The following is a 23,028-nucleotide window of genomic DNA, read 5'->3' as shown; positions in this document are numbered from 1 at the left end:
CTGAACAAAAAATTACTTTATATTATTCTCGTCGTGAGGCACTGCATGAAGGACCCTCTTTACCATGACCGCAAAGCACAGGCGAAGTCTGACTAATGGGCGAGAGCAGGAAAAGTCTAGAGGAGGGGGTGGTGAACAGCTGGATCGGGTGCATCTGGCTTGCATTGATAAAATAGAGGAGGCGCTGGTCGAACGTACGATTCACGAGGAACGGTACCAAATTGTAGTTCATGCGGAACACGGTGGCAATGGCGAAAACCCGTTGAGTGTCCATATCATTCCTGTAACAATGAAAACATTTTCACTTAATTGTCTAGTAATGGCACAGCGAGTGCATCTAGTAAATTTCCTCGTGGTTCTCATGTCAGCTGTGGCACTTCAACGACCGGAACATCAGTTTTTTATATTTATTTTTATACAGCAATGTGGGTTTAGTATGAAGGTAACATTTATTATATAATAGGTCATCTGTAGTCTTGGCTTGCTGTTAATGTTGGATGCGTTGTTTTAATTACATTTTCAACATTGTAACAATTTAATATTAATTTTTTTCATCCGTCTGGGTTCTAGTAGCGCTACAGAACACCGCTTATGTTTTTTCTTTGAGATGCTGCGCTTTCACCTTTGACATATTTATATATATGAATTTCGGGTTAGTCTGGTCGCTTGATCAGCATTGCATGCTTAGTAAAAGCCACTGAAATTTTGTGTTTACCAGAAAGGAAAACTAATTAACAGTGATGTGTGGCCCGAGAAATCTGGTCTATAAGTGAATTTCGATGCTCCAAAATACACCTTTTTCTGCTCCAGAGCTGCTCCAAAACTCCTTTTTTACTGCTCCGAAGCTGCTCCAAAACGGCATTATTCCTGCTCCCAAAGCTGCTCCAAAAGACTGAAGTCCGCTTCTACACCTGCCTATACTTTCTTTGGCATCATTGTCTGTTAATTCTCGTTAATACTGGTGAATAATGCTTCATAAGATATTGTATTCACAAGGGCCATCTGAATTTTGGACTGCTTTATATGCATTGGTATGTTATTCACAAGGGCCATCTGAATTTGGGACTGCTTTATATGCATTGGGAAGTTTGTGGATATGCTGGTATAATGAGCCTTTCTATTTTTATCCGTGAAGTTTATTCCAGTGAAAAATGCACAATACGTATTGGGATATTGCATTGCACCAACTGGTATCCTGTACGACTCAAAGGAGAAAAAAAAAAGCATGAGACAAAAACAGATGCAGACAATACTGTGCATGTGTCTGCTTTGTTCTCGTGTCTTGTGAGTTTGATGGCTTTTTTTCAAGTAAGATCATTGATCTGAGGACCCATGTTTTAACTATGCTATCGTTACTGTTGTGTTATCCATGTTTCACAGATTACTTGTGTTATTGCCAGGTTGGCTCATTAGCTCATTTGCATCACTTCAAAATAATTAAATACTAACTGTTCACTGGCAAAAAAACTACAAAAATAACCATTTTTATCTGCTGTAATACCAATAGAATCAATTTTGTACGATGTAGAAGCAGAGTCAGAATGTGTTATTTATAACTGTGATGAATTTTAATGTTGCTCCTTTATGGAATTCATTGTTTTATCATTATTTTTGTTGGTAATAGTCATCCTCACATACCCAGCCAATTGTCTTTTGTGTAGCAGTATTCGCTTGTATCATCAAATCATGTCTGTAGCAGTACAGTGCAGAATTCACCCCTTGAATGCTTCAGTATCAATTCTTATCAAGAGATATAGGTAATCAGCCCAATCTTCAAGCTGCTAACAAGATAGCTGCTCATATAACTTTGACCCATGCAGTTTGTCTGCTCCGTGTGACACAGAATAAAATTGAAGGCTGTAGTTCAGTGTCCCTTCTCCCATTTGTAGGCCACAAAACAAGACCGGTTGCAAATGACGTTGGCCTGTTTTGCTATTGGTTGCCTAAAATCGTTTTTCTGTGTTTGTGTGTGCAGCCAAGCCAATCCGAGCCGGCCAGCCCCATGCCCCTGTGGGTGCTGCAATCCGAGGTGGTGGCATGGTCTATCAGCCACCGAATGCAGCCGTGGAAAAGGCTTAGGTGAGTGTTATGTCCACAACGTGTATCATGAACTTGGAGAAGGGAGAACTGTTCCAGTAATGGGATTCGCTTTTCACCATTGCTACTTTTGATGGTTATGGAAAAGCAAAAATCATGTGGCATAGCACAAATCCAGTTTGTCAATTGTGCAGATTTCACATTTGCATCTCTATGTGTTCGATATGGAACATGGTTATAATAATAATCGTAGGGGTTTAAAGTCTTAAAATCATGATATGATTATAAGAGACGCTGTAATGGAGGGCTGCAGAAATTTCGACTACCTGAGGCTCATGCAATGCAGACATCGTGGCTGGAATTCGATCTCGTGACCTGCAGGCCACCAGTCGGGCACCCTAACCACTAGATCACTGTGGCGGGTATATGGAACATGGCAAAATCGATTTTTCTGGGAAGGTTTCAAAATGTTATCCTAATTTCAAATCTTTCGCTTTCATGTCTCAATGTTACATATTCTTAGCATATTTCGGAGCCATATTTATATAATTATGTTCCAGTAGTATTTATTTTTCCATTTGTTTGGTGGTTGGGGAAACACTCCAGCTACATTAGCAGGAATAGACGAGTAGTGAACAGTAGATACAAACCATAAATAGTTTGTAAGACAATATGATGGAGTGTAAAAGAAAAAAAAGGAAACTTGCATGTTACCTACCTTCTGTTCGACTGAACTTCTTTTATTGGACCCAAGAGTGAACTTGTCTGAAACCAAACTTGTGTTAATTTGTAGATACTCAACTTAATTCAAATAGATTTGCAAAGTTCAGTTAAAGTTGACATGAGTCCAGGTGGAGCAGTTTTTCACCCATTCCAGAGGCTGCAGTGTTGTACTCACAAATGTAACTTCACTAAATTCAATTTTCATTCATGTCCTAATGAAGCAGAATGCAATAATGATAGTGTAATAATGTTTTGAACCTGTATTCGATAACCCTGGGTATTCAAAACTAAATATGCCACCCTGAACAACCGAGTCCCTCACAAGCTACAGTGTTCCAGCACGCGAAATGGCATGGTTTATTTTTAGGAGAGTGTTGTTTGTCATTCCATGATGCAATAGGTAGCACTATTTTTCACAATGACTCCCTGTTTGCCATTTTATCACCTTCACACCCGTGTGTTTGTAACACTAAGTCGTTGCGTTCGATCTCGTTCTCTTCTGTCGCAGATCACGAATACACGAAAACACACAGCCGCAAAGTGCACGCAACCGCAGCTGCCAGCACTCGCGAGAGGCCGAGGAGAGAAGGAAGGCAAGAGGAGGAAGGAAGCAGTGAAGACCAACACTGGGCCTTGCTTGTTTGTTGTCTCATGCTATGGGGCATCGCGTTCGTTCAGGGTTTACCCAAACTTCCTCCCCCCTCCATTGTTCTCTCTCTCAGATTTTTTTGTTAAATCTTTTTACGCCCCACCTTGCCCTTAGGTTTGATCCTTCGAGACCTCTGTTATGCGTGCAGTGTCTCACCAAGCAGCAGCAGCAGAAAGAGTTCGTAGTGCAGCCAATAGCGCGCAGCTTCTTTCCAAAGATGGCAGCAGTGAAGAGGATAAGCGCTTCATAGAATCAAACTGCTTTCCGATCTGCACTTCTCTTTCTCTCTTCCTGTCGAAAGCTCACTCTCGTCTCTCTGTGAAACTGGTGATAACGTTTACGACCATGCACCAAAAACTTTGCCCGGTGCATATGTTTACTTCTGAATTCTTTTGGCTACTTTATTTAATTCTCTTTTTCTTTTCTCTTTTTAAATGTGGTAAGGGACTGCTGTCTTTGTTTAAAGCATTCTGTTGGCGATTCATGCACTTGCAGTCTCCGGATGAATTTTCTTCTTCGTAGCGTTGATTTTTTGCCATAGTTCTCTTTTTATACAACAAATGCTTGGCAAATGAAAATGTTCGGTTCAGCTGGGTTAGAAGACAAGGATTTGTTTGTATGAAAAGGGGGTACTTGCATGACTCGGCAAAGGCGTAAGTTGATTGTGCATGACAGTGTCTCGTTTCTTTTTTTTTTTTTTTGCTCCTTATGTCTTTTATTGTTCTTTTATACGGTGATGATTTACGAACCAAGTGACTGGGTAGCAGTGATCACATGCCTTCCAGCACGCTGAATGATTGTAATGTACTTCTCTACATGAAAAGAAGCCTTCGATCTTTCAATGGAGGTTAACTCATTGCTTGTACAGAGCACGCTCCACAACTTGTTGCATGCCGATGGAGTCGAGCAACGTAGGCAGGTGCTAAATGAAATTGACACGGGTGTGTGTTTTACCGGGGAGATTGAACATGTATTGTCTGAAGAAGCAGAACTGTTTTTCTTTATCTTCGTTTACTGATTGTCAATTTTCATCTTGCACGGAGGAGTGCCAGTTAAAGGAGTATGTTGGGTCTAGAGAATGATTACGACTCGGTAATCGTGCATATGGGCACCTTGATTTGATTACATTGAAGAGGCATCATAAGGATTATGATACCGTACGCATGTGGCATCTGGTCTGATGCGAAATCTTTTGTCGCATGTAATTTTTGCCCTTTCGTGTCCATGCACATGCGCTCGTCGTGCTCATACGCCGTCCTGTACTAGGAGTAAAATTATAGCACCCGTATTCTTGCCTTCCATAGACTTTTCTGACCTTAATCTTTTAGTACCAAGTACTTCCCTTCCTCCAGCATTTGTTCCTGGGTTTTGATTTTTTGTATCGAGGGAGAGCCCACTGTTATGGTACAATGGCAGTCATCTGCGCCCTGCAGATGCTACCGAACAAGTGCGACGTCAACCTCGTTGAAGAGATCAAACCTGCTCCTTGTGAAGCAGAATCTCTCTCTCCTTCTTTTCCCCACACACTCTCTCTCTTTTCAACACAGCCCCTGCTTTTGAGGCTCAACCTTTTTTTTTAATTTCCCCAAACTGCTTGTGCATATGTTACCGAACGAATGTTCACACCTGATGTCACATAAGCATGCCGATTTTCTTGCTGGATTTGTGGCCACTGCATCTGTCACGACCTTCTAATGTACTTGTCAAGCTTCCAGACTTCGTTTCCCGATTTTCAACATAACAGCCGTGAACAGACGAGAGTTCCCACCTGAAGTGTGTTTGCAAATCTCTCGCCAGCCGTCAGTCCTTGCTATTGCGTCTGTTTTGGGGTTTTTTGTTTCTTGGCCTGCATTGTTCCTTCCAAGGTGTGTTTGTTGGGCACCCTCCCATACCGGCCTTCCCACAGTCCTTCCCCCGGAAACGGAACGACGGCAAGAAGGGAAACGGGAGAGTCACGCTCATATATTTTTGAAGCAGTGCTGCAGGTGACGTCCTTGGGGTTTGTTGTGCCTTTTTCACGACCGACACGAGCAGCGCACGACAGACACGTGCACTCAATACAAGTGGACACACACACGACAGCCACACACAGACCAACACAAAACTCGAGACACGAAAACAAATCTGGGGTGTGAATGCAGTTGCAAGAGAGAGAGAGAGCATTGGTGTGATAAATATTCTGGAAGTCCCCTGTTGCTGTTCATTTTTTTTCAGTGTAACTTTTTTTTGCGTGTCTGGACCAAAAATATTAGTAATGTTTTTTTTTTCCCCCACACTATTATTTACCCGATGCCAATAGAGTATGTTCTACAGCCCTACGTTGTTGTACTTCAGTTTGGTAAGGGGTGTCATGTGCTGCTTTTGTATATCACTTGCTTTATGGCTGCTGTGAGCTTGACAAAGCAGGATGGGGGTACAATAGACTTTCAGACAGCTGCCCATAGCAGCTTGCAATAGCGATGAGCTCTACTATCATTTCTCTCCCCTCCTCCTATTTTGTAGCCCTTAACACTTATTTATATATAAAGTGTGTTTTGAGGCTATTGTTATAGAGTTGAATAGCTGTACTATTTTTATTGTTTCAGTGGAATGCACGTATGGCTTTAAATGAAAAACGAAAATAGTATATTTGTGATCGAAACAGGCCTAGGTTCTTTGCTGCAAGGGGAACTGTACAGCCTCGAGAATGTATTTTTTGCGTTAGTTTTTTTGGGCATACTTCCTCTGGGCTTATTGTTGCCTCTTTTTATTTCTCAACTAGCGCAATTTTATGTAAACTTCTTTGCCCGCAAGAAGTAAGCGCTGTGTTCGGTGCATGTAATAGGTGGTGTATTGCCCCCTCTGGAAACCACAGTGTAGGCTCATTGGCGGCATTTTGCGCAGCGTCATGGTGGGCTAGTGCAATTAGTGCATGCAAAAACACACACACACACACACACACACACTGGGGCTTCTGTGGGGCGGTTTGCTTGTAATGTTTCTTGCAGGCAGGGTTGCATCCGCACCTAAACCACCTTTTATCTCCTTTTTATTTCATTTTTGCAACGTGTCCATGGGAAGTCAAGCATTAAAGTAATTTATGAAATAAAAAAAATGTACTGTACTGTATGTGGCTTAATAAAAGTTTTTGTTTTCTGGTGGTAATCTGGTAAGCGTGTGGGTGCTTGTGTTGAGTTTTTCTTTGCATTTGACTCTAAAGTTAGTATGGCTTGGAAGACTGGTAGCTTTGTGGGCGAGAATTGTCAGGCTCTGTAATATGAAGAACTGCATAGCTAGACTTGAAGTGCAAATGCTTTCGAACTTTTGGATACGAGACGAAATGCAATGCTAGTTTATATTCTCGGGATTGACTTGACAAAAAGCGACAAACGTTCTAAACTGCCTATGAAAGTTAATACTTGCAAAGGGATATTGTTAATTCATAGCCACTCCCAAGCTTAGGTACTGCACTAAATTAACTGCTGTAGCCGCTATTTTTTATGGAGATGCATAAAAGCGAACTGAAATGGCAAAAAACGCAACTTCGGTTTCCCAGGCAAAATTGACAAGTTCATGCCTAGAAGCGGTTAACTCTTCGGCTCTCGGGCTTCAAGTTAACATGCAAAGGTGTGGCATCTTTGTTTGATTAAAATATCAGTCTATTGCCTTCATAATTACCTTTCTATTTAATCTAGCTACCCACTTCATTGACATTGAAATTCTAGCGCCGTTTTCTGATCGTGCAGTTGGCTTGAACACGTGTGCTTTCAGATGCGAACAGTTGATTCCTTTCACTAAGGATGCGAAGCATCTTAGAGCGAGCTAGATCGGGTGGCGTCCGCGCTCCAGTGATGGTGGTGGTGGTAGTGGTTAAAATGAAGAGGAAAAAGGCACCTAATTTCTGTCTGCCTTCAGGCGACACGGCGCAGTGCCTTATAGGATTGGGGGGAAGGAGGGATAAAAAGAATAGAAGGAAAATAGACGGAGAAAAAGACAGCCAACGAGAGGAAAAAAGAAGGAGATAGGAAAGTGGGGATCCGGTCGAAGCAGTCCAAGGGCGGGGTGCCACAATGCGAGAGCTGCACGGCGTCAGGAGACCGCGGAGGGCGAACCAGTCGGCGGGAGCTACGCTGAAGTCGGAGATCGCGAGGGCACAACCGTCCAGCTTGAAATCCTGCGAGCGAATCCACTCCAATGCACATGCGCCTACTCGCTATTCAACTCTTCTCCTTTAGACAGGTCGCCTTCCCCTCCCCCGCGCCGAAGCCGCGCACTCTTCTCCTTTTCGCAGGCGTTCGGTCGCCTTCTCCGCCCTCGCTGCAGCCTGTAAGCCCATTCGCCCCTTTCTAGGCGTGCACTCTGTCGGCTTAATCCCGTCATTCTCGCTTAGCTCCTGTTCAGATTAGGCACTGCTTCGTGCTCCCGACCGGGCTGCAGAAATTGGGTGCCTTTCTCCTCTTCTAACCACTACCACCAGCACCAGCGTTCAGATGAGCTCTAACGCCAACGTCGGCGCCAGTTGCAGCAGCTCTCCAACCTCTGCCGGCTGGGGGCTCACGATGCCGAACGCAAACGCCTGCGCAGGCAAGGTGATACCGGCCTCCGGGAAAGGAAAGCGTAACCCAAGCGTCGTCGTCGAGCTGCAAACCGCGAGACACGGAACGCCGGCGTTGAAGCCAAGCGACGCACACAACGTAATCGTAACAAACTAATTCAAACCGCACGCTATCGGAAACGCCGACTGAACGTGTAAACGGAAAGTTGGCGTGGACCCCCAATGCTTCGTCGCGTACCTTCATAGCTTTCTTTGGGGAGATGGTTTAACTTTTTTAAACACGAAAGTGTTTTATTCCGGGGTTCACCGCGACTGCGCTGACGTATTTTCCGCCAAGTTTATGACGTTGTACAATATATACATACTAAGAGAGAGCAAAGCAAGGACTAGAAGAAAAGGCTCTGTAGCCGGCAGACGACGCGCAGCGCTACCCTACCCGACCGCATAGCGTTCATGCTTGCTAAAGGCTAGTTATATCTAAGCCTTATTTACCGCTCGCGCTACTGAGAGATCGGTGACCTGAGCGTGCTATTGTTGTTATTGGCGAGATCGCGCGTTGGGTCCGGAGGGTGTCGGCGCCCCACGCGTTGAATGCGCGCGCGCCTCAAGAGGGCGCCCACATCGCGCCTCGTGCGCCCACATCGGCGCAGTGCGTTAGAGAGAGCACGGAAGTCCATTTGCTCACTACAGAGGCCGAGCTTGCGAAAGAACGCGTTGCTCACGCGCAAGTAACAATTCTGACAGCGCTCCGTGCGTCTTTGTATTTGAGTAGTGTCGAGCTGTTTTACAGTTATTAGTTCGCTCTCATACTCCATATGTTCTTCTCGTGCGTCCTTTCTGTTTGAGAAACGTGCTGCAAGTTTCGAGTGGCTTGTGGTTCTTCGCGTGACATTACAAGCTTTTGCTATAACAATCAATCCATCGACCTTGTAGAGCAATCAAACAATTTAAAGGTCCCTGGTTCGTTTCCGGGTTTCGGCACCACATGTAGGAAATCGAGCCTCCCGCTACGTAGAAGGGCTTTATTTGCAATAAACCTCAGACCGACTTTGTGGGTTGCTGCTGTAGCGCGTGATTTGATGGCCAGCACTCCCGTCGTCCTGTTCGTCTACGATCTTTTTTCCAACAACGTCTGCGAAGGCTGACGGAGAGGTCAGTCATATTTTCCCCTCTCCCCCGCCGCCTACATTCAATTGATGCGTGAAGGAGCTTTTTGTTGTTGTTTTTATTGACACGAAAGTGCACGCTTTATGCCGGGGCCTACCACAGCTCAGCTGACGTATTTCCGTCGCGAATATGACGCTGTAAAATTTATACAAACAAATTGCAAAGAATGAGACGAGAAGGAACGGCCCTCGTGGGGCGTCGAACCAGCGATCTCTCAATCTGGAGCGCACGGCGGTAACCACTAGGTGGTGGTGGTAGAAACATTCATTGCCACTTCAGAGCGCGGGGGCTGAGCCCCCTCATGGCACGAGGGCGCTCCCTCACGGTGAGAAGGCACCCTTACAAGGCAAAAGAAAGTCCTTGAAGTGCGGTCTTCTTCATGGCGCACGAGATGATCCGGCGCTGATCAAACGCAGGTCTGCTGGTCATTATGGTCTTCCAGTATGACACTGCCACAGCTGGAGGTGGGGGATGTAGGAAGGTGGGACACGTGAGGAGTATGCGGACGAAGTCTCCTGGTTTGCCGCAAAGTCTGCACGAAGGGGGGAATTGGTCTGGGTAACAGGCGTTTAGTAATACAGAGTATGGAGCAGTCCGATCTCGTAAGCGTCGCCAATGTGCGGCCTGCGCTATGTTTAGGGATGGGGCTGGGGGTGTGCATATTCTTCGTTGATCCCGGTAATACGATAGCATATCACGAAAAGAGAGCAAGCGCTCCTCGACCTGTGGAGACCACTAGGACACGGAGCGTACACTGTCAAAATTGCTAACGGCAAGCTATTTATATACACCATATACCGTTCGGTGGTCCTCGGAGCTCTACAACTTCAGCGCGCTTTCGTCATTAGCACAGCGAGATGTGGCTCGAAGGTCTTGCCAACGTTACTAGAACCTGGTTCAAGTAACGTTGGGTCTTGCGTTGGGCGCGTTCTAAGGGTAGTCAACTCTAGCGTTTGAGTGCCGCCTCCACAGAGTGTGGTCTCCCCTGCGCCGGTATTTCAGGAGAGCACGAACGTCACTTCGCTCGCTGCCGCGGCTACAAAAGGAGCGCGCTGCTCACACACTCACGAATAAGAATTGTCACAGTTGTTCGCGCGTGCCCTGTGCATACTTGTGTGTTTCGTGCATTTTTATTCCTGTCAGAACAGCGCGCTTTCAGTGTCGAGCTGTGAGAGTTATTAGTCCGCGCACGTCCTGCGCGCGCTCATTTCGTGTGCGTTTTCTGCTTGAGGTGCGCGCTGCAAGTTTCGACCTGCTTGTCGTTCTTCGCGTGATTTTGCAGTTTGTTGCTATAGCATTCATTCCATCGCTTTTGTGACAAAACAATGCACAATAAACGCTCAACTATCTCGACGTGTGAAGACACGTTTTACTTTCGTGTTATACCGATTCCTAGAAAGAGGGATCAGCCACGTTTTTGTTTGTTTGCGCACTTGCATCTAATTATACCTACGCCAATTAAGCAAGCTTAGGATAACACTCGCGCGAAAAGCCGCTAGCACTCGCTTTCCACGAACGGTTCTAGAATTCCAGGAAAATAACATGCGAAAGCCAGCATATGCCGCCGCGGCCCGCAAACATCTGTTTTGACGTAACCCACTGCGGGGTTTATTATTTTTTCCTTTCGCGAACTCGCGCTCTTTGCCCGAGTTGAGTCATGCAGTGTAATCGTTCTGACACGTACTGCACGCGCGTCGGTGTGTTTCACGGCCTCACGAGTCTCGTCGTGACTGCTGCGCGCGAGTTTCGCGATGCAAGGGCACACCAGCAAGAGTGTTACGCACACGACCTGGCAGTGACGGCATGCGTTACGCGGTGGAATGTGTGGAGTCGTCGTTCGCGTGGCCGCACATATATATATTCTCGCCACACAGGCTTATAAAATGGTGTTCCACACTGGCCGCTTGGTTACAGGTGGCGCTGACTAACACTCCCACGTTTAAATTCGCATATAAACCCAAAAAAGTGGGTTGGGAAAGGTCGCTGTGATAGCTCAGTGTTTAGAGCATCAAACGCGTCATTCGAAGGTCGTAGGTTCGATTCCTGCTCACAGCTGCTTATTTTTTCACCCACCTTTCTTCTTATTTACATTACATTTGTTCGAGTAACTTCCCCTATACATTCCTTGGCATTACTGTTTGTTAGATCTCATTAATATTGTGTCAAAACACGGAAAAACGAGCCCCTAGGTATAAACCTATTTCCCTTTATATTGTCACGGGGTCGTGACGTGGCTTAAGACAGGAAACTTCGTGTTGGGATTTAACTGTTTATTTGGGCGAACCTGTGCCCGGTAAAGGGAAAGTCTAATTACAGCAGCAGTCTTGCACAGATAGTAGTCTCGGACTGATAGCGGCGAACGCAGCGTCGGCCTTCGATCAACAACTACTGGCAAGCGGCGAAGCGCGTCGGCATTTATACTCTTGCCATCGAATGTTCTAGCGTTATCGCTGGCGGTGGCGTAGGTTCCAGAACAATCTGTACCGTTCGCACAGTGGGCGTGATCCTATCGAAATGATCTACTACAGTCCGGAACCTTCTGGAAAACTGCAGGCGTGGTTTGCGCTGAGAATCGTGTGGTGTTTTGGGACGATAACGAAAACTTGGGAAATGGAACGTGGCATTGCCCCCCTCTGAAAAAAAGGCATCGTCCCGATGCTTTAACTGAAGATGAAGGTACAATAATAATGCGAGAAAGTACAATGAATAAATTACGATGAAACAATAATACAAAAAAACACTGTTTCAGTTTGTTAACGCGCATGAAACGGCTTGAGGCGCGCGACATGCACGACTTCAGGTCGCGATCGGCGTCGTTGAGAGTTCGTGATGCCGTCGGGGACAACCTCGTAATCAAGTGGGCCGAGACGTCGAACCACCTTGTACGGTCCGAAGTACCGTCGCAGAAGCTTTTCACTTGGTCCACGTCGGCGTATCGGCGTCCACACCCAAACACGTTCACCGGGCTGGTATTCCACGAAACGTCGTCGAAGGTTGTAACGGTGGCTGTCTGTCGTCTGTTGATTCTTTATACGGAGACGCGCAAGTTGTCGGGCTTCTTCGGCACGTTGAAGGTACTCGCTCACATCGAGGCTTTCTTCGTCAGTGACGTTGGGTAACATGGCATCGAGCGTCGTTGCCGGGCTCCTTCCGTAGACCAGTTTGTATGGAGATATCTGCGTCGTCTCCTGCACCGCCGTGTTGTATGCGAAGGTCAAATACGGAAGAATGGCGTCCCACGTCTTGTGTTCGACATCGACGTACATTGACAGCATGTCGGCGATCGTCTTGTTAAGCCGCTCGGTGAGGCCGTTGGTCTGTGGGTGGTACGCTGTCGTCCGGCGGTGGTTTGTTTGGCTGTATGCCAAGATCGCTTGAGTTAAGTCGGCAGTGAATGCCGTTCCTCTGTCGGTGATAAGGACCTCCGGAGCGCCGTGACGTAGGACGATATTTTCGACGAAGAACTTAGCCACCTCGGATGCACTGCCTTTTGGCAGGGCTTTTGTCTCGGCGTAGCGGGTGAGGTAGCCGGTAGCTACCACGATCCACTTGTTTCCGAAAGCCGACGTCGGGAACGGCCCTAGTAGGTCCATACCAATCTGCTGGAAAGGTCGACAAGGTGGATCAATTGGCTGCAGAAGTCCCGCTGGCCTTGTCGGCGGTGTCTTGCGTCGCTGACAGTCCCGGCATGTCCTCACATAACGAGTGACGTCGGTGGTAAGACGTGGCCAGTAGTACCTTTCTTGTATCCTCGCGAGAGTGCGAGAAACACCGAGGTGCCCTGCCGTCGGATCGTCGTGCAGGGCCTGCAGGAGTTCTGGTCGCAGAGCTGAAGGCACCACAAGGAGGTACTTAGCTCGAAGCGGTGAAAAGTTTTTCTTTTGTAGAAGACCGTTTCGTAGGAAGAACGACGCAAGTGCGCGCTTGAATACCTTCGGGACTTCGGCGGTCCTGCCTTCGAGGTATTCTATTAGGGCCTTAAGTTCCGGGTCGGCCCGCTGTCGTTCAGCGAAGTCGTCTGTAGTTATCGTTCCCAAGAAGTAGTCGTCATCTGGGTCATCGGGTAGCGGTTGGTCGACAGGCGCACGAGAGAGACAGTCGGCGTCGGAGTGTTTTTTGCCGGACTTGCAAATGACAGTAATGTCATATTCTTGAAGTCTCAGGCTCCATCGTGCGAGGCGACCTGAAGGGTCCTTCAAGGTGGCTAGCCAACACAAGGCGTGGTGGTCGCTCACAACTTTGAAGGGCCTGCCGTAGAGGTAGGGGCGAAATTTCGACGTAGCCCAGATGATGGCGAGGCACTCCTTTTCTGTTGTGGAATAATTTGCTTCTGCTTTGGATAGTGATCGGCTGGCGTAACTAATAACCCTTTCAAGTCCGTCAGCCCTCTGCACAAGAACGGCGCCAAGACCTACGCTGCTTGCGTCAGTATGTATTTCTGTCTCGGCGAATTCGTCGAAATGGGCAAGTAACGGAGGCGTCTGGAGGCGATGTTTAAGCTCCTGGAAAGCGTGTTCCTGTGGCGTTTCCCACTTGAATTCCACGTCGGCCTTGGTAAGGTTAGTGAGAGGATCGGCGATGCGGGCGAAGTTTTTCACGAACCGCCTATAATAGGCGCACAGGCCCAGAAATCGGCGCACGGCTTTCTTGTCAGTGGGCGGCGGGAAGTTGGCGATGGCGGCTGTTTTCCGCGGATCGGGACGAACTCCAGACTTGCTGATAACGTGCCCCAGAAACAAGAGCTCCTCATACGCAAATCTGCACTTTTCTGGCTTCAGTGTGAGTCCGGACGTCTTGATGGCTTGAAGTACAGCTTCAAGGCGCCGAAGATGCTCGTCGAAACTCGAGGAAAACACGACGACGTCGTCCAAGTACACAAGGCAAGTCTGCCACTTCAATCCTGCTAGTACTGTATCCATAACGCGCTGAAAAGTTGCAGGCGCTGAGCAAAGGCCGAAGGGCATCACCTTAAACTCGAAGAGGCCGTCAGGTGTTATAAATGCCGTCTTCTCTCGGTCTCTTTCGTCGACTTCGATTTGCCAATAGCCAGTCTTGAGGTCCATTGACGAAAAGTACTTGGCGTTATGGAGCCGATCAAGTGCGTCGTCTATTCGTGGGAGAGGATACACGTCCTTTCTTGTGATTTTGTTCAGGCGGCGATAATCGACGCAGAAACGTAGGGTCCCATCCTTTTTCTTCACTAACACCACGGGGGATGCCCATGGGCTCTTGGACGGCTGGATAATGTCATCCCGCAGCATTTCATCAACTTGTCTCTTCATGGCCTCACGTTCTCGCGTCGAAACCCTGTACGGACTCTGACGGAGTGGTCTGGCATTTTCTTCGGTTATGATGCGATGTTTCGAGATTGGGGTCTGCCGAATTTTCGATGACGACGAAAAGCAATTTTCGTATTGCAGGAGCAGGGCCTTGAGCTGCTTTTGCTTATCGTTCGGAAGTCTGGGATTGACGTCGAAAGCTATGGGAGGGGCTTGGTTCCTCTGAGCAGGTTCCGCTGAATCGGCGAGGGCGAAAGCACTGGTGGCTTCGACAATTTCTTCAATGTATGCGACCGTTGTTCCTTTGTTCACATGTTTGTACTCATTGCTGAAATTCGTGAGCATAACCGTTGCTTTGCCTCCCCGCAGCTCTGCAATTCCTCTTGCGACGCAAATATTTCGGGTGACCAACAGATGCTGACTGCCGTCAACGACGCCTTCCAAGTCAGGTGATTTAGGAGCGCCGACTGAAATAATGACGCTTGAGCGAGGCGGAATGGTGACTTGTTCTTCCAGCACATTCAAGGCATGGTGTCCTGACGGCGTGCGCGGCGGTAGTGCTTCTTCTGTGGATAACGTTATCGACTTTGTTTTTAGGTTGATGACAGCACCATGGAGGCATAAGAAGTCCATGCCAAGAATGACATCTCTCGAGCAACGCTGTAGGACTACGAAGTCTGTAGGATAAATACGGCCGTTAATGGTGACTCTCGCTGTGCAAATTTCTGCAGGCGTTACGAGATGACCTCCAGCTGTGCGAATTTCAGGGCCTTTCCAAGCTGTCCTCACTTTCTTTAACTTCGCGGCGAACGACCCACTGATGACAGAATAGTCAGCTCCAGTATCGACGAGAGCAGTCACACTGTGGCCGTCGATAAGAACGTCGAGGTCGCTAGTTCGCCGTCTCGCATTACAGTTAGGGCGTGGCGTCGGGTCACGGCTGCGTCGGCTTGTTCCGCTGCTTCCATGTTGCGTCGTCAGGCCACCTTCGGTAAGTGAGCTTTCGCCATCAGGTCTTTGCCTGGTTGGCGTTGTGTTCGGAAAGCTCCGTCGCGGCGTCGTCGTCGTCGGAGGATCTTCGGTAGTTCGTTGCACAGCAACCGCACCTCCACCGGTTGCTGCCCTTAGTTTCCCGGATACGGGCTAGGAGACCGGCCCCGCGTTGGGCCGGAGTACTGCCGGGGGTGCGGTGACATGCGGCGGCTGGGCGACGGCGAACGGGAAGGACTTCGTGGTGTCCATTGAGTTCCTGTCAGGTAGTCGGCGATGTCACGTGGCCGTTCCCCTGGCTGCGGACGTGGTGCATCGACGGCGAAGCCACGCAGTCCCATCTGTCGGTACTGGCAACGGCGGTAGGTGTGCCCGGCCTCGCCGCAGTGGTAGCACAGTGGGCGGTGGTCAGGGGTGCGCCAAACGTCGGTTTTCCTCGGCGCACTGCGCTGGCCCGCTGGCGAACGGTAGGTCGTCGGTGGGGGTGGTGGCGGCGGTGGTGTCTGGCGACGGAAGTGTGACGGGGCGGCATTTCGGCGTGGACGGGAAGGAGCGTTGTGGCGCAGTGCAGCGGCGTAGCTCATAGTTTCTGGCTCGGGCAGCGGTGTTTGGGGAATTTGAAGCGATTGCCGAACTTCTTCTCGCACAATGTCGGCGATCGAATCCACTTGAGGTTGCGCCGAAGGCAACAGTTTGCGCAGCTCTTCCCGCACGATCGCTCGGATCGTTTCACGCAGGTCGTCGGAGTCACTGGCTTGAGCAGCAGCGCATTTTGGAGTCAGGCGACGATTATACTGTCTGGTGCGCATGTCCAGCGTTTTTTCGATGGTGGTCGCCTCGGATACAAATTCTTGGACGGTGTTCGGTGGATTCCTCATTAGTCCCGCGAAGAGCTCCTGTTTGACCCCTCGCATGAGGAAACAAACTTTCTTTTCCTCAGGCATGTCTGGGTCAGCGTGACGGAATAGGCGGGTCATCTCCTCTGTGAAAATTCCAACCTTTTCATTTGGTAGCTGAACCCGGGTCTCGAGTAGAGCAGCGGCCCTCTCTTTGCGAGCGACGCTTGCGAACGTTTGAAGAAATGCGCCGCAGAAGACATCCCACGTTCGGAGCGTGGACTCCCGATTCTCTAGCCAGGTCCTTGCGGTGTCTTCCAGGTAGAAGTACACACGACAAAGCTTTTCTTCGTTGTCCCAGTGGTTGAGGGCGGCCACACGGTCGTATGTTTCTAGCCAGGTTTCCGGGTCTTCAAACGATGAGCCATGGAACGTTGGTGGTTCCCTGGGTTGATGAATGACGATCGCGGGCTGGGACGCTCCGGTTGTCATTGTCGCTGCAGTCGAGGTCATGGTCTTGGTCTTCCGCGCCTTGCCTTCTAGAAGGCCGTACTCCGGTGGGAGACCTTGCTGTCGGCGGCTCGTTCGCTGCTCTTGGTTGGCGTCGGTGTCTTCTCCGCGACGGGGGCTGGGTTCACGGCTTGACGGGGGCGTCCGGTACATGAACGAAGCAGCACGTCCACCAGATGTCACGGGGTCGTGACGTGGCCAAAGACAGGAAACTTCGTGTTGGGATTTAACTGTTTATTTGGGCGAACCTGTGCCCGGTAAAGGGAAAGTCTAATTACAGCAGCAGTCTTGCACAGATAGTAGTCTCGGACTGATAGCGGCGAACGCAGCGTCGGCCTTCGATCAACAACTACTGGCAAGCGGCGAAGCGCGTCGGCATTTATACTCTTGCCATCGAATGTTCTAGCGTTATCGCTGGCGGTGGCGTAGGTTCCAGAACAATCTGTACCGTTCGCACAGTGGGCGTGAACCTATCGAAATGATCTACTACAGTCCGGAACCTTCTGGAAAACTGCAGGCGCGGTTTGCGCTGAGAATCGTGTGGTGTTTTGGGACGATAACGAAAACTTGGGAAATGGAACGTGGCAATATATATAATATAATTTACTCGCCGATTCATATACCGACTCTTAGGCCGGGGAAAAAGCAAATATATTGAAATCTTGCATTCGACGTGTGTCATCCATCGTTTTGCTTCTTCTACACTCACCTGTTTTCACTGGTACATTACTGTTACAGATCAAACCAGTGCAAAAAAAAAATTCGCCTGTCGTGCTGCCACGTGCCTTGTTTGCACAGCTTTCGGCGAGCTAGTACGCTAAATTGGCAGATGCCACCTTTGCAAGCCATATGTCATGGAGGCAGCCAGGTCCGTTGCCAGAAATTTTTTTTTTCGAAAAACGGTTGGGGGGGGGGGGGTATATTTACTGAAGGCCTTCACTAATTTAGAAAAACACCCATTTTTTATTATTCGTTTTCTCTAGAACACCCTCTTCATCAAACTTTTGGGGAGGAATGTAATGCTGCCTCCTAACAGGCCCATAGCCGGGGTAGGGTGGGTCGACACCCCGGCCCCCGCCAATGGGCCTGCTAGAGGGTGCATTATATCACAGGGCCAGTTTTGGCAGGCAAACACTCCTCGAGGCCAGCAGCAACGGTCCAGTAATAATATTTGGCATCAAGATCATGCAATTTTTTACGTAAAGAGAGCCTTTACACTTTCACTTAAGTAAACTATAATATATGCTACAGAACACATTTTTAATATGTAAAAGCAATAAGAATGCTAATTTCATCCAGCACATGAGAATTATCCACTCATCGGAACACAACAATGGTATCCTGCCTTTCTACAGATCTCTGCTGTCTGCCCTAGAACAAAGCACATTTATCAGGCATTGATTTGCAACACATTCATGGAGGTCGCAAAGCATCGTTGAATTATCCATATCAATCCCTACACTCTTGTCTCAGTAATGCATGTTCTGTGGCCTCTGAAGTTCTTGACAGCTTGACAGCACACTCTAGGGCAGGACATGTTGATAGGGCAAGACCGTCTAGAATGGTGCATCACATAGGCAAGCAGTCAAGAAGGGACACAAATGCGCTTCATGTCTCCACTTAATTGTTTATCCCTTGTCCATGCACTATTATAGACGATCACCCACAAACCATAGTCAGATACAACTTGAGAAGTTCGGAGAGGCCCTGGCCGAGCGGCCGAAGTGCGTCAGCCCATCGGCTCCGTAACTAAAGAAATGGTCCCACTCATGCACTTGACAACATTCTCCATAGGCAGAGTCACTAGCCTTCCGGCTCGTAAAGTCAGTTTGGAGTGTGTTGGTGCTCTAAAAGTTTGCTTGTTAGTACAAGCCTTTGTGCATCCGCTTTTGAGGAGGAGACGCCGCAGACTTAAGTTGTATCCGAATAGAGTTCCAATTTATGTCTTTGAAATAAGGCACGAAAGAGTATAACAAGCCTGTTTTCTGCAAAAAGAGATCAGTTCACTGTCGACAAGAAAATCATTCCAGTTTTTTTTACAGCAAAGCTGACCTCAGTCCTCTGGCTGCTTACATTTTGAAGGTAGCTTTTTTTCGCCTTAATTTCACATTAAAGAGATGCTAGAATGTCACTTTAAACTAAGTAAAGCAAATTAAAAAAGCTTGAGTGAATTGAGATGATAATTGATATATGGGGTTTGACGTCCTAAAATCACCATATGATTATGAGAGACGCTGTAGTGGAGGGCTCTGGAAATTTCGACCACGTGGGGTTCTTTAATGTGCACTCAAATCTGAGCACACGAACCTACACTGAGTGAATCGAGATTTAATAAGCTGAAACAGCAACTCTTAGCACGCAAAGGTGCTTAGAAAGTCACAGAAGTCATTATATTGAAAGAAAGGTGATAATACAGCCCTAATTGATGCATTAGCACACTGCAATATTGTGGATTTGGCAGTATCTGCCAGGTTTGGTTAACTGCTTATAGCTAACGGCAAACTACACTGTGTTCTAAAGAAGTCATGGACTTGACCGAGAAAGTTTCATAAATATTATAACCAAATGAAAAAAAAAAGTCTATAATTTAGGAAATGCAACTGTGGCATTTATCTTTTCAAGTGTACAACACTGCATTGCCAAATGAATGAAACCTGTGTTACTGAAGAAATAATTTATCCATCCAAATTTATTTTTCATTATGTTTTTTCGTGCCCGGACTCAATTGTGTTCACTACAGGACACCAGCACGGAAGTCATTCGATTTGAAAAAATGGTAACAGGAGCTTTTAATTCTCACATCAACGCCCATACAGTTCTCGGCAGACCTGTGATATGTGGACATCCTTGATAGGTGGTATGGCACCATCAATGGGTGGCTTTCTGTACTCGTAAACAGAGTACTTGTCGCAAATGGTGGATGGAGAGTCCATCGGGGCTGTGGCAAAGGCAATGATCGCAGGGTAGAGACAGAAGCCAAACAACAACACAGCCACAACACCGGCAAGAGGCACAGCAATGGCCCACACTTTGTCCGGAAAGTAGGTGATGCCCATTGCCCTCAGCCAAGAACTTGGGATGTATGCCCAAAGCACATACAGGGCAAGTCCCAAGTGGCACGACACATAGAGCACATAGCCATAGATGGCCCTGCTGGCCAAAGGTGCTGGTGTTTTGATGGCCATGTTAGCAATGTTTGTTGGAAAAGCCTATTGAAACATGTCACAGTGAAGAGGCTCAAGAGGCTGGGCCGAAACGGTGGACAGTTTTGATAGCGAGTATCAAGAAGTCAAAAAAAGAGTTGACGCCAACCCTCAGGTGTTTCGGTTCCTTAGCAGTGAAATGCCTGTGGAAGAAAAACAAAGGTTCATTAGGTTATCCAGCTGTTGGCCAGACATTCTGCAGGTCACATTATCAATGATTATCACCTTAAATATGCCTAAACTGGCTAAATTATAGAAGAACGAAAGTTTACATGTGCGCGTGCCTCTCATATGCAGCACTTTTCTATCACATCAGAATGTGCCGAGATGACAGACTGTACAGTATGGGCAACTGCAGAACTGTGATGAAAATCAATATAAGTCGCTTATCTGATGCTGGAGGTTGGGCATAGCACAAACAAAAAAGTATTTCTAAGTGAAGATTAGTGGAAGTACAAATGCAAAGAAGACTTCCACTTTTTGCAGACAAGCTGCAGGCTATCAGTACACAGCAACGCTATAGCATTTCCTTCATTGATTGTTAAAGTTGTTTCTCTTTCTCTCTTGGGTACCACACTCAGTGCTTCGAATAAGTTGAGAAAATGGTAATTAGCTACCAGTTGGTAAATACCGTAAAATGCCCAGCAAGTGGTGAAGAATAATCTGACCATATTTGGGAGGAGGGTGCTTGCTCGGTTCCGAATCCACCTTTTTCAGCAATGCCGCGGCGCATGCACCCTTCTCTGACGAAGAAGTTGGAAAACGACTCCCGGTCTTGGACGCCCTCATTGCAGCAATGCCAGTTCTTACGGCACCTACTTAACCCTACCAAAACACCAGAGGGCAGCACAGGAAAATGGAAAAGGCAGATTAAAGACAGTGGCGGGAGAGCCGCTAAAATTTTTTAAAATGCCCATCTATGTTTCCAATGAAACGATGTATTACTTTTTTTTCTAAAGCATTTCATAACATTAGACATGCAGTAAGTGTACTCATTCTAGGCGTTCATTTTACAAAAGCAATGCTTCATCTTGAAAAAAAAAAGGGGGGGGGGAGGCTGCAGGGGAGGGGGTATTTTCTTGGTAATAGGGGGTAAGATCTCTCTCTCTAGAAAAAGAGGGGGGACTTGCTTGGCATGTTACAGCAGGCAAATAATCTTTTAAGCAATGCTTCCAGAGCTGGCACTGCAATGCAGAAATTTGAAGGGTACAGTTTTGGGCCAGTTAGTGAACTGTGGAGCAGACAAAAAACACAAAATGTGAAGGACATGGATAGGAACAGAGAACTGCCTCATGTTAGCAACTTGGCCATGGATGCACAAGATTTCATGAGGTGGCAGTCTGTGCATCCATGGACAATGGACATACTTCAAAAGAGATAGCGCTAGCAATGGTGTGGCACATCATCATCACTGCATGAAGCGAAATGTCTTATCAAAATAACGCTAGCATAATGGCCATTCATAGTTAAGAACGTATCTCTTTGATGTGAACTCTGCGACTGAGGAGACCGTATGCATGCCGTTGGTCATAGCATATAAACAATACAAATGGTTGTTATGTGGTCCTATTCATAGCTTCACTTTAGAAAATGTGCCTCTATTGCCTAGGTCAAAAGTTTACGTGGTGTCACGAACATTCTACGTTGCTCATGAGAGATAAAGAGAAGAAAACTGGTAGCAGCCATAAGCTTGAACATTATATTTTAGCGTTTACATACCGTCCAGAAGAAATACCTTCGCAATCAAAACACCGAAAGCTTACACTGTGAGCACGTTTCCTTCCAAACCAAGCTTCTTGGAGCAGCCAGACCTCTTCGGGTCCGAGTCAATGCGCAGCGAGTTGTACACTATCTCTGCGTCTCTGTTCGACGGGAATGGCACAGAAACACGACTGAAAATTTGCCGATAAGGAAAGAAGAACTGCCAGTTAGAACAACCGCATTTTTTTTTTCAACCACAGGGACGGATTAATTAGAAACGTAACCTGATAAGCACGAAAAGACAGACAACATTCCAAGCGGTGTTGATTACTAAATATCTAGGGTACCACACAACCACGTATGCTAGACATAAATTACGGTAAACTACGCTAGTAGCGCTTAAAAAGCTGCATACCGATAAAAGGATACGCCGAGAGATCCGCTTGAGAATTGTCTTCCGAAACACCGGAAGAGGTCATCTTCCTTGCTCACTTAGAAATTGGATTAAAAGCTCATTATATCACACGGTTCAGTTTCTATATAAGTTGTACAATTTTATATTTCTTCAACTCAACCCAGCAGAGCACGCGTTGAGTAGTTCTGAGACACATGGATATTTTACTCTAATATAATTTTCACTCTAGAAGTAGCATAATAACTAGCGCCACTACACGACGAAAGAAAGCGGCGGCGATGGTTTCATTCGTTTTCTTTGTTCATCTAATCTAGTTGTCAGCCATCGCCGCCAGCGCCACCGTCTCAGCTCTCTCTGTGTGCTCCGCTTCAGTCACCACTCCTTACGGCACATATAGATTGCTTTGATCGCTGCGTGTGTTTATTTCCGTTCTGCTGAATGGAAGTTCACGTCGTTTGTTAAGGTTTACCGTCATCCTGGTTACTGTGCTTCGGACGTGTTTGAAATGGGGATACTGTTTGCGAAGTTGTGGAGCTTGTTCACAAACGAAGGTGAGTGCTCAGCGTGGATGACTCAAAGCTTGATCCCGTGATATCGCGCTTATTTCTTTCCGCCTTGTCTCGATGCTCCTGCGTCGGACCGAGTTAACTTTGTTGTCTTGTTTACCGTCACACACGCCGTGGTTGGTCGTGAAGCATAGGGCCTTTTATCTTAGATCGACGAACATAACAATTTGGCCAGCTTTTACGTATTATTTGTTGCTCTGGATTCTCGTTTGCTCCTGTTGTTTCGTGGATGCCGTTATCGGACACGCAGCTTTTTCTTACTTGGGATTTTCCCAGGGTTAACCCTCGCAAATCCCAGGAAGGAAATAGCTAACCGTGACAGCGGACGATGACTCGCTTGGATATTATGTGCACTGCCAGCTGTGTCGCGGCAAAAGAAAGTGCCACCCGTGAAAGCGCCAGCGTTCTCAGGCTGGTG

The 23,028-nt window shown here is 47.4% G+C and overlaps 3 protein-coding genes across 4 annotated transcripts in view; 2 read left to right on the top strand and 1 right to left on the bottom strand.

Annotated features, from left to right (window-relative positions):
• Positions 1-3,511, top strand: part of Khc (kinesin heavy chain) — a 103,098-nt gene extending 99,587 nt beyond the window's left edge. Inside the window, exons 19-20 of the mRNA XM_037429305.2 lie at positions 1,976-2,079; positions 3,269-3,511. Of these exons, the coding sequence (XP_037285202.1) occupies positions 1,976-2,079 (104 nt within the window). The 3' untranslated portion in view covers positions 3,269-3,511. The remainder of the gene's footprint in view (positions 1-1,975; positions 2,080-3,268) is intronic.
• A 15,978-nt stretch (positions 3,512-19,489) lies between these two features.
• Positions 19,490-22,247, bottom strand: LOC119178301 (Threonyl-carbamoyl synthesis 6). 2 transcript variants are annotated; one of them, XM_037429494.2, is made up of 3 exons: positions 22,059-22,247; positions 21,692-21,820; positions 19,490-20,071 (listed from the first exon to the last, which is right to left on the bottom strand). In XM_037429494.2, the coding sequence occupies exons 1-3, from the start codon at positions 22,106-22,108 to the stop codon at positions 19,963-19,965; spliced, it is 288 nt and encodes a 95-aa protein (XP_037285391.1). In that variant the 5' UTR covers positions 22,109-22,247; the 3' UTR covers positions 19,490-19,962. The 2 variants fall into 2 exon arrangements, with proteins under 2 accessions (XP_037285391.1, XP_037285650.2); XM_037429753.2 differs by lacking the exon at positions 21,692-21,820 and having other exon boundaries at positions 22,045-22,235.
• Positions 22,248-22,371: 124 nt separating this feature from the next.
• Arl5 (ADP-ribosylation factor-like 5) overlaps positions 22,372-23,028 on the top strand; it is a 34,093-nt gene continuing 33,436 nt past the window's right edge. Inside the window, exon 1 of the mRNA XM_037430061.2 lies at positions 22,372-22,595. Coding sequence (XP_037285958.1) covers positions 22,550-22,595 — 46 coding nt within the window. The 5' untranslated portion in view covers positions 22,372-22,549. The remainder of the gene's footprint in view (positions 22,596-23,028) is intronic.

The sequence above is a fragment of the Rhipicephalus microplus genome, chromosome 1, assembly GCF_043290135.1.
Source record: "Rhipicephalus microplus isolate Deutch F79 chromosome 1, USDA_Rmic, whole genome shotgun sequence".
Classification (NCBI taxonomy): Eukaryota; Metazoa; Arthropoda; class Arachnida; order Ixodida; family Ixodidae; genus Rhipicephalus; species Rhipicephalus microplus.
The sequence above is the reverse complement of the archived record's forward strand: the minus strand, read 5'-3'. Positions and strand labels throughout refer to the sequence as shown.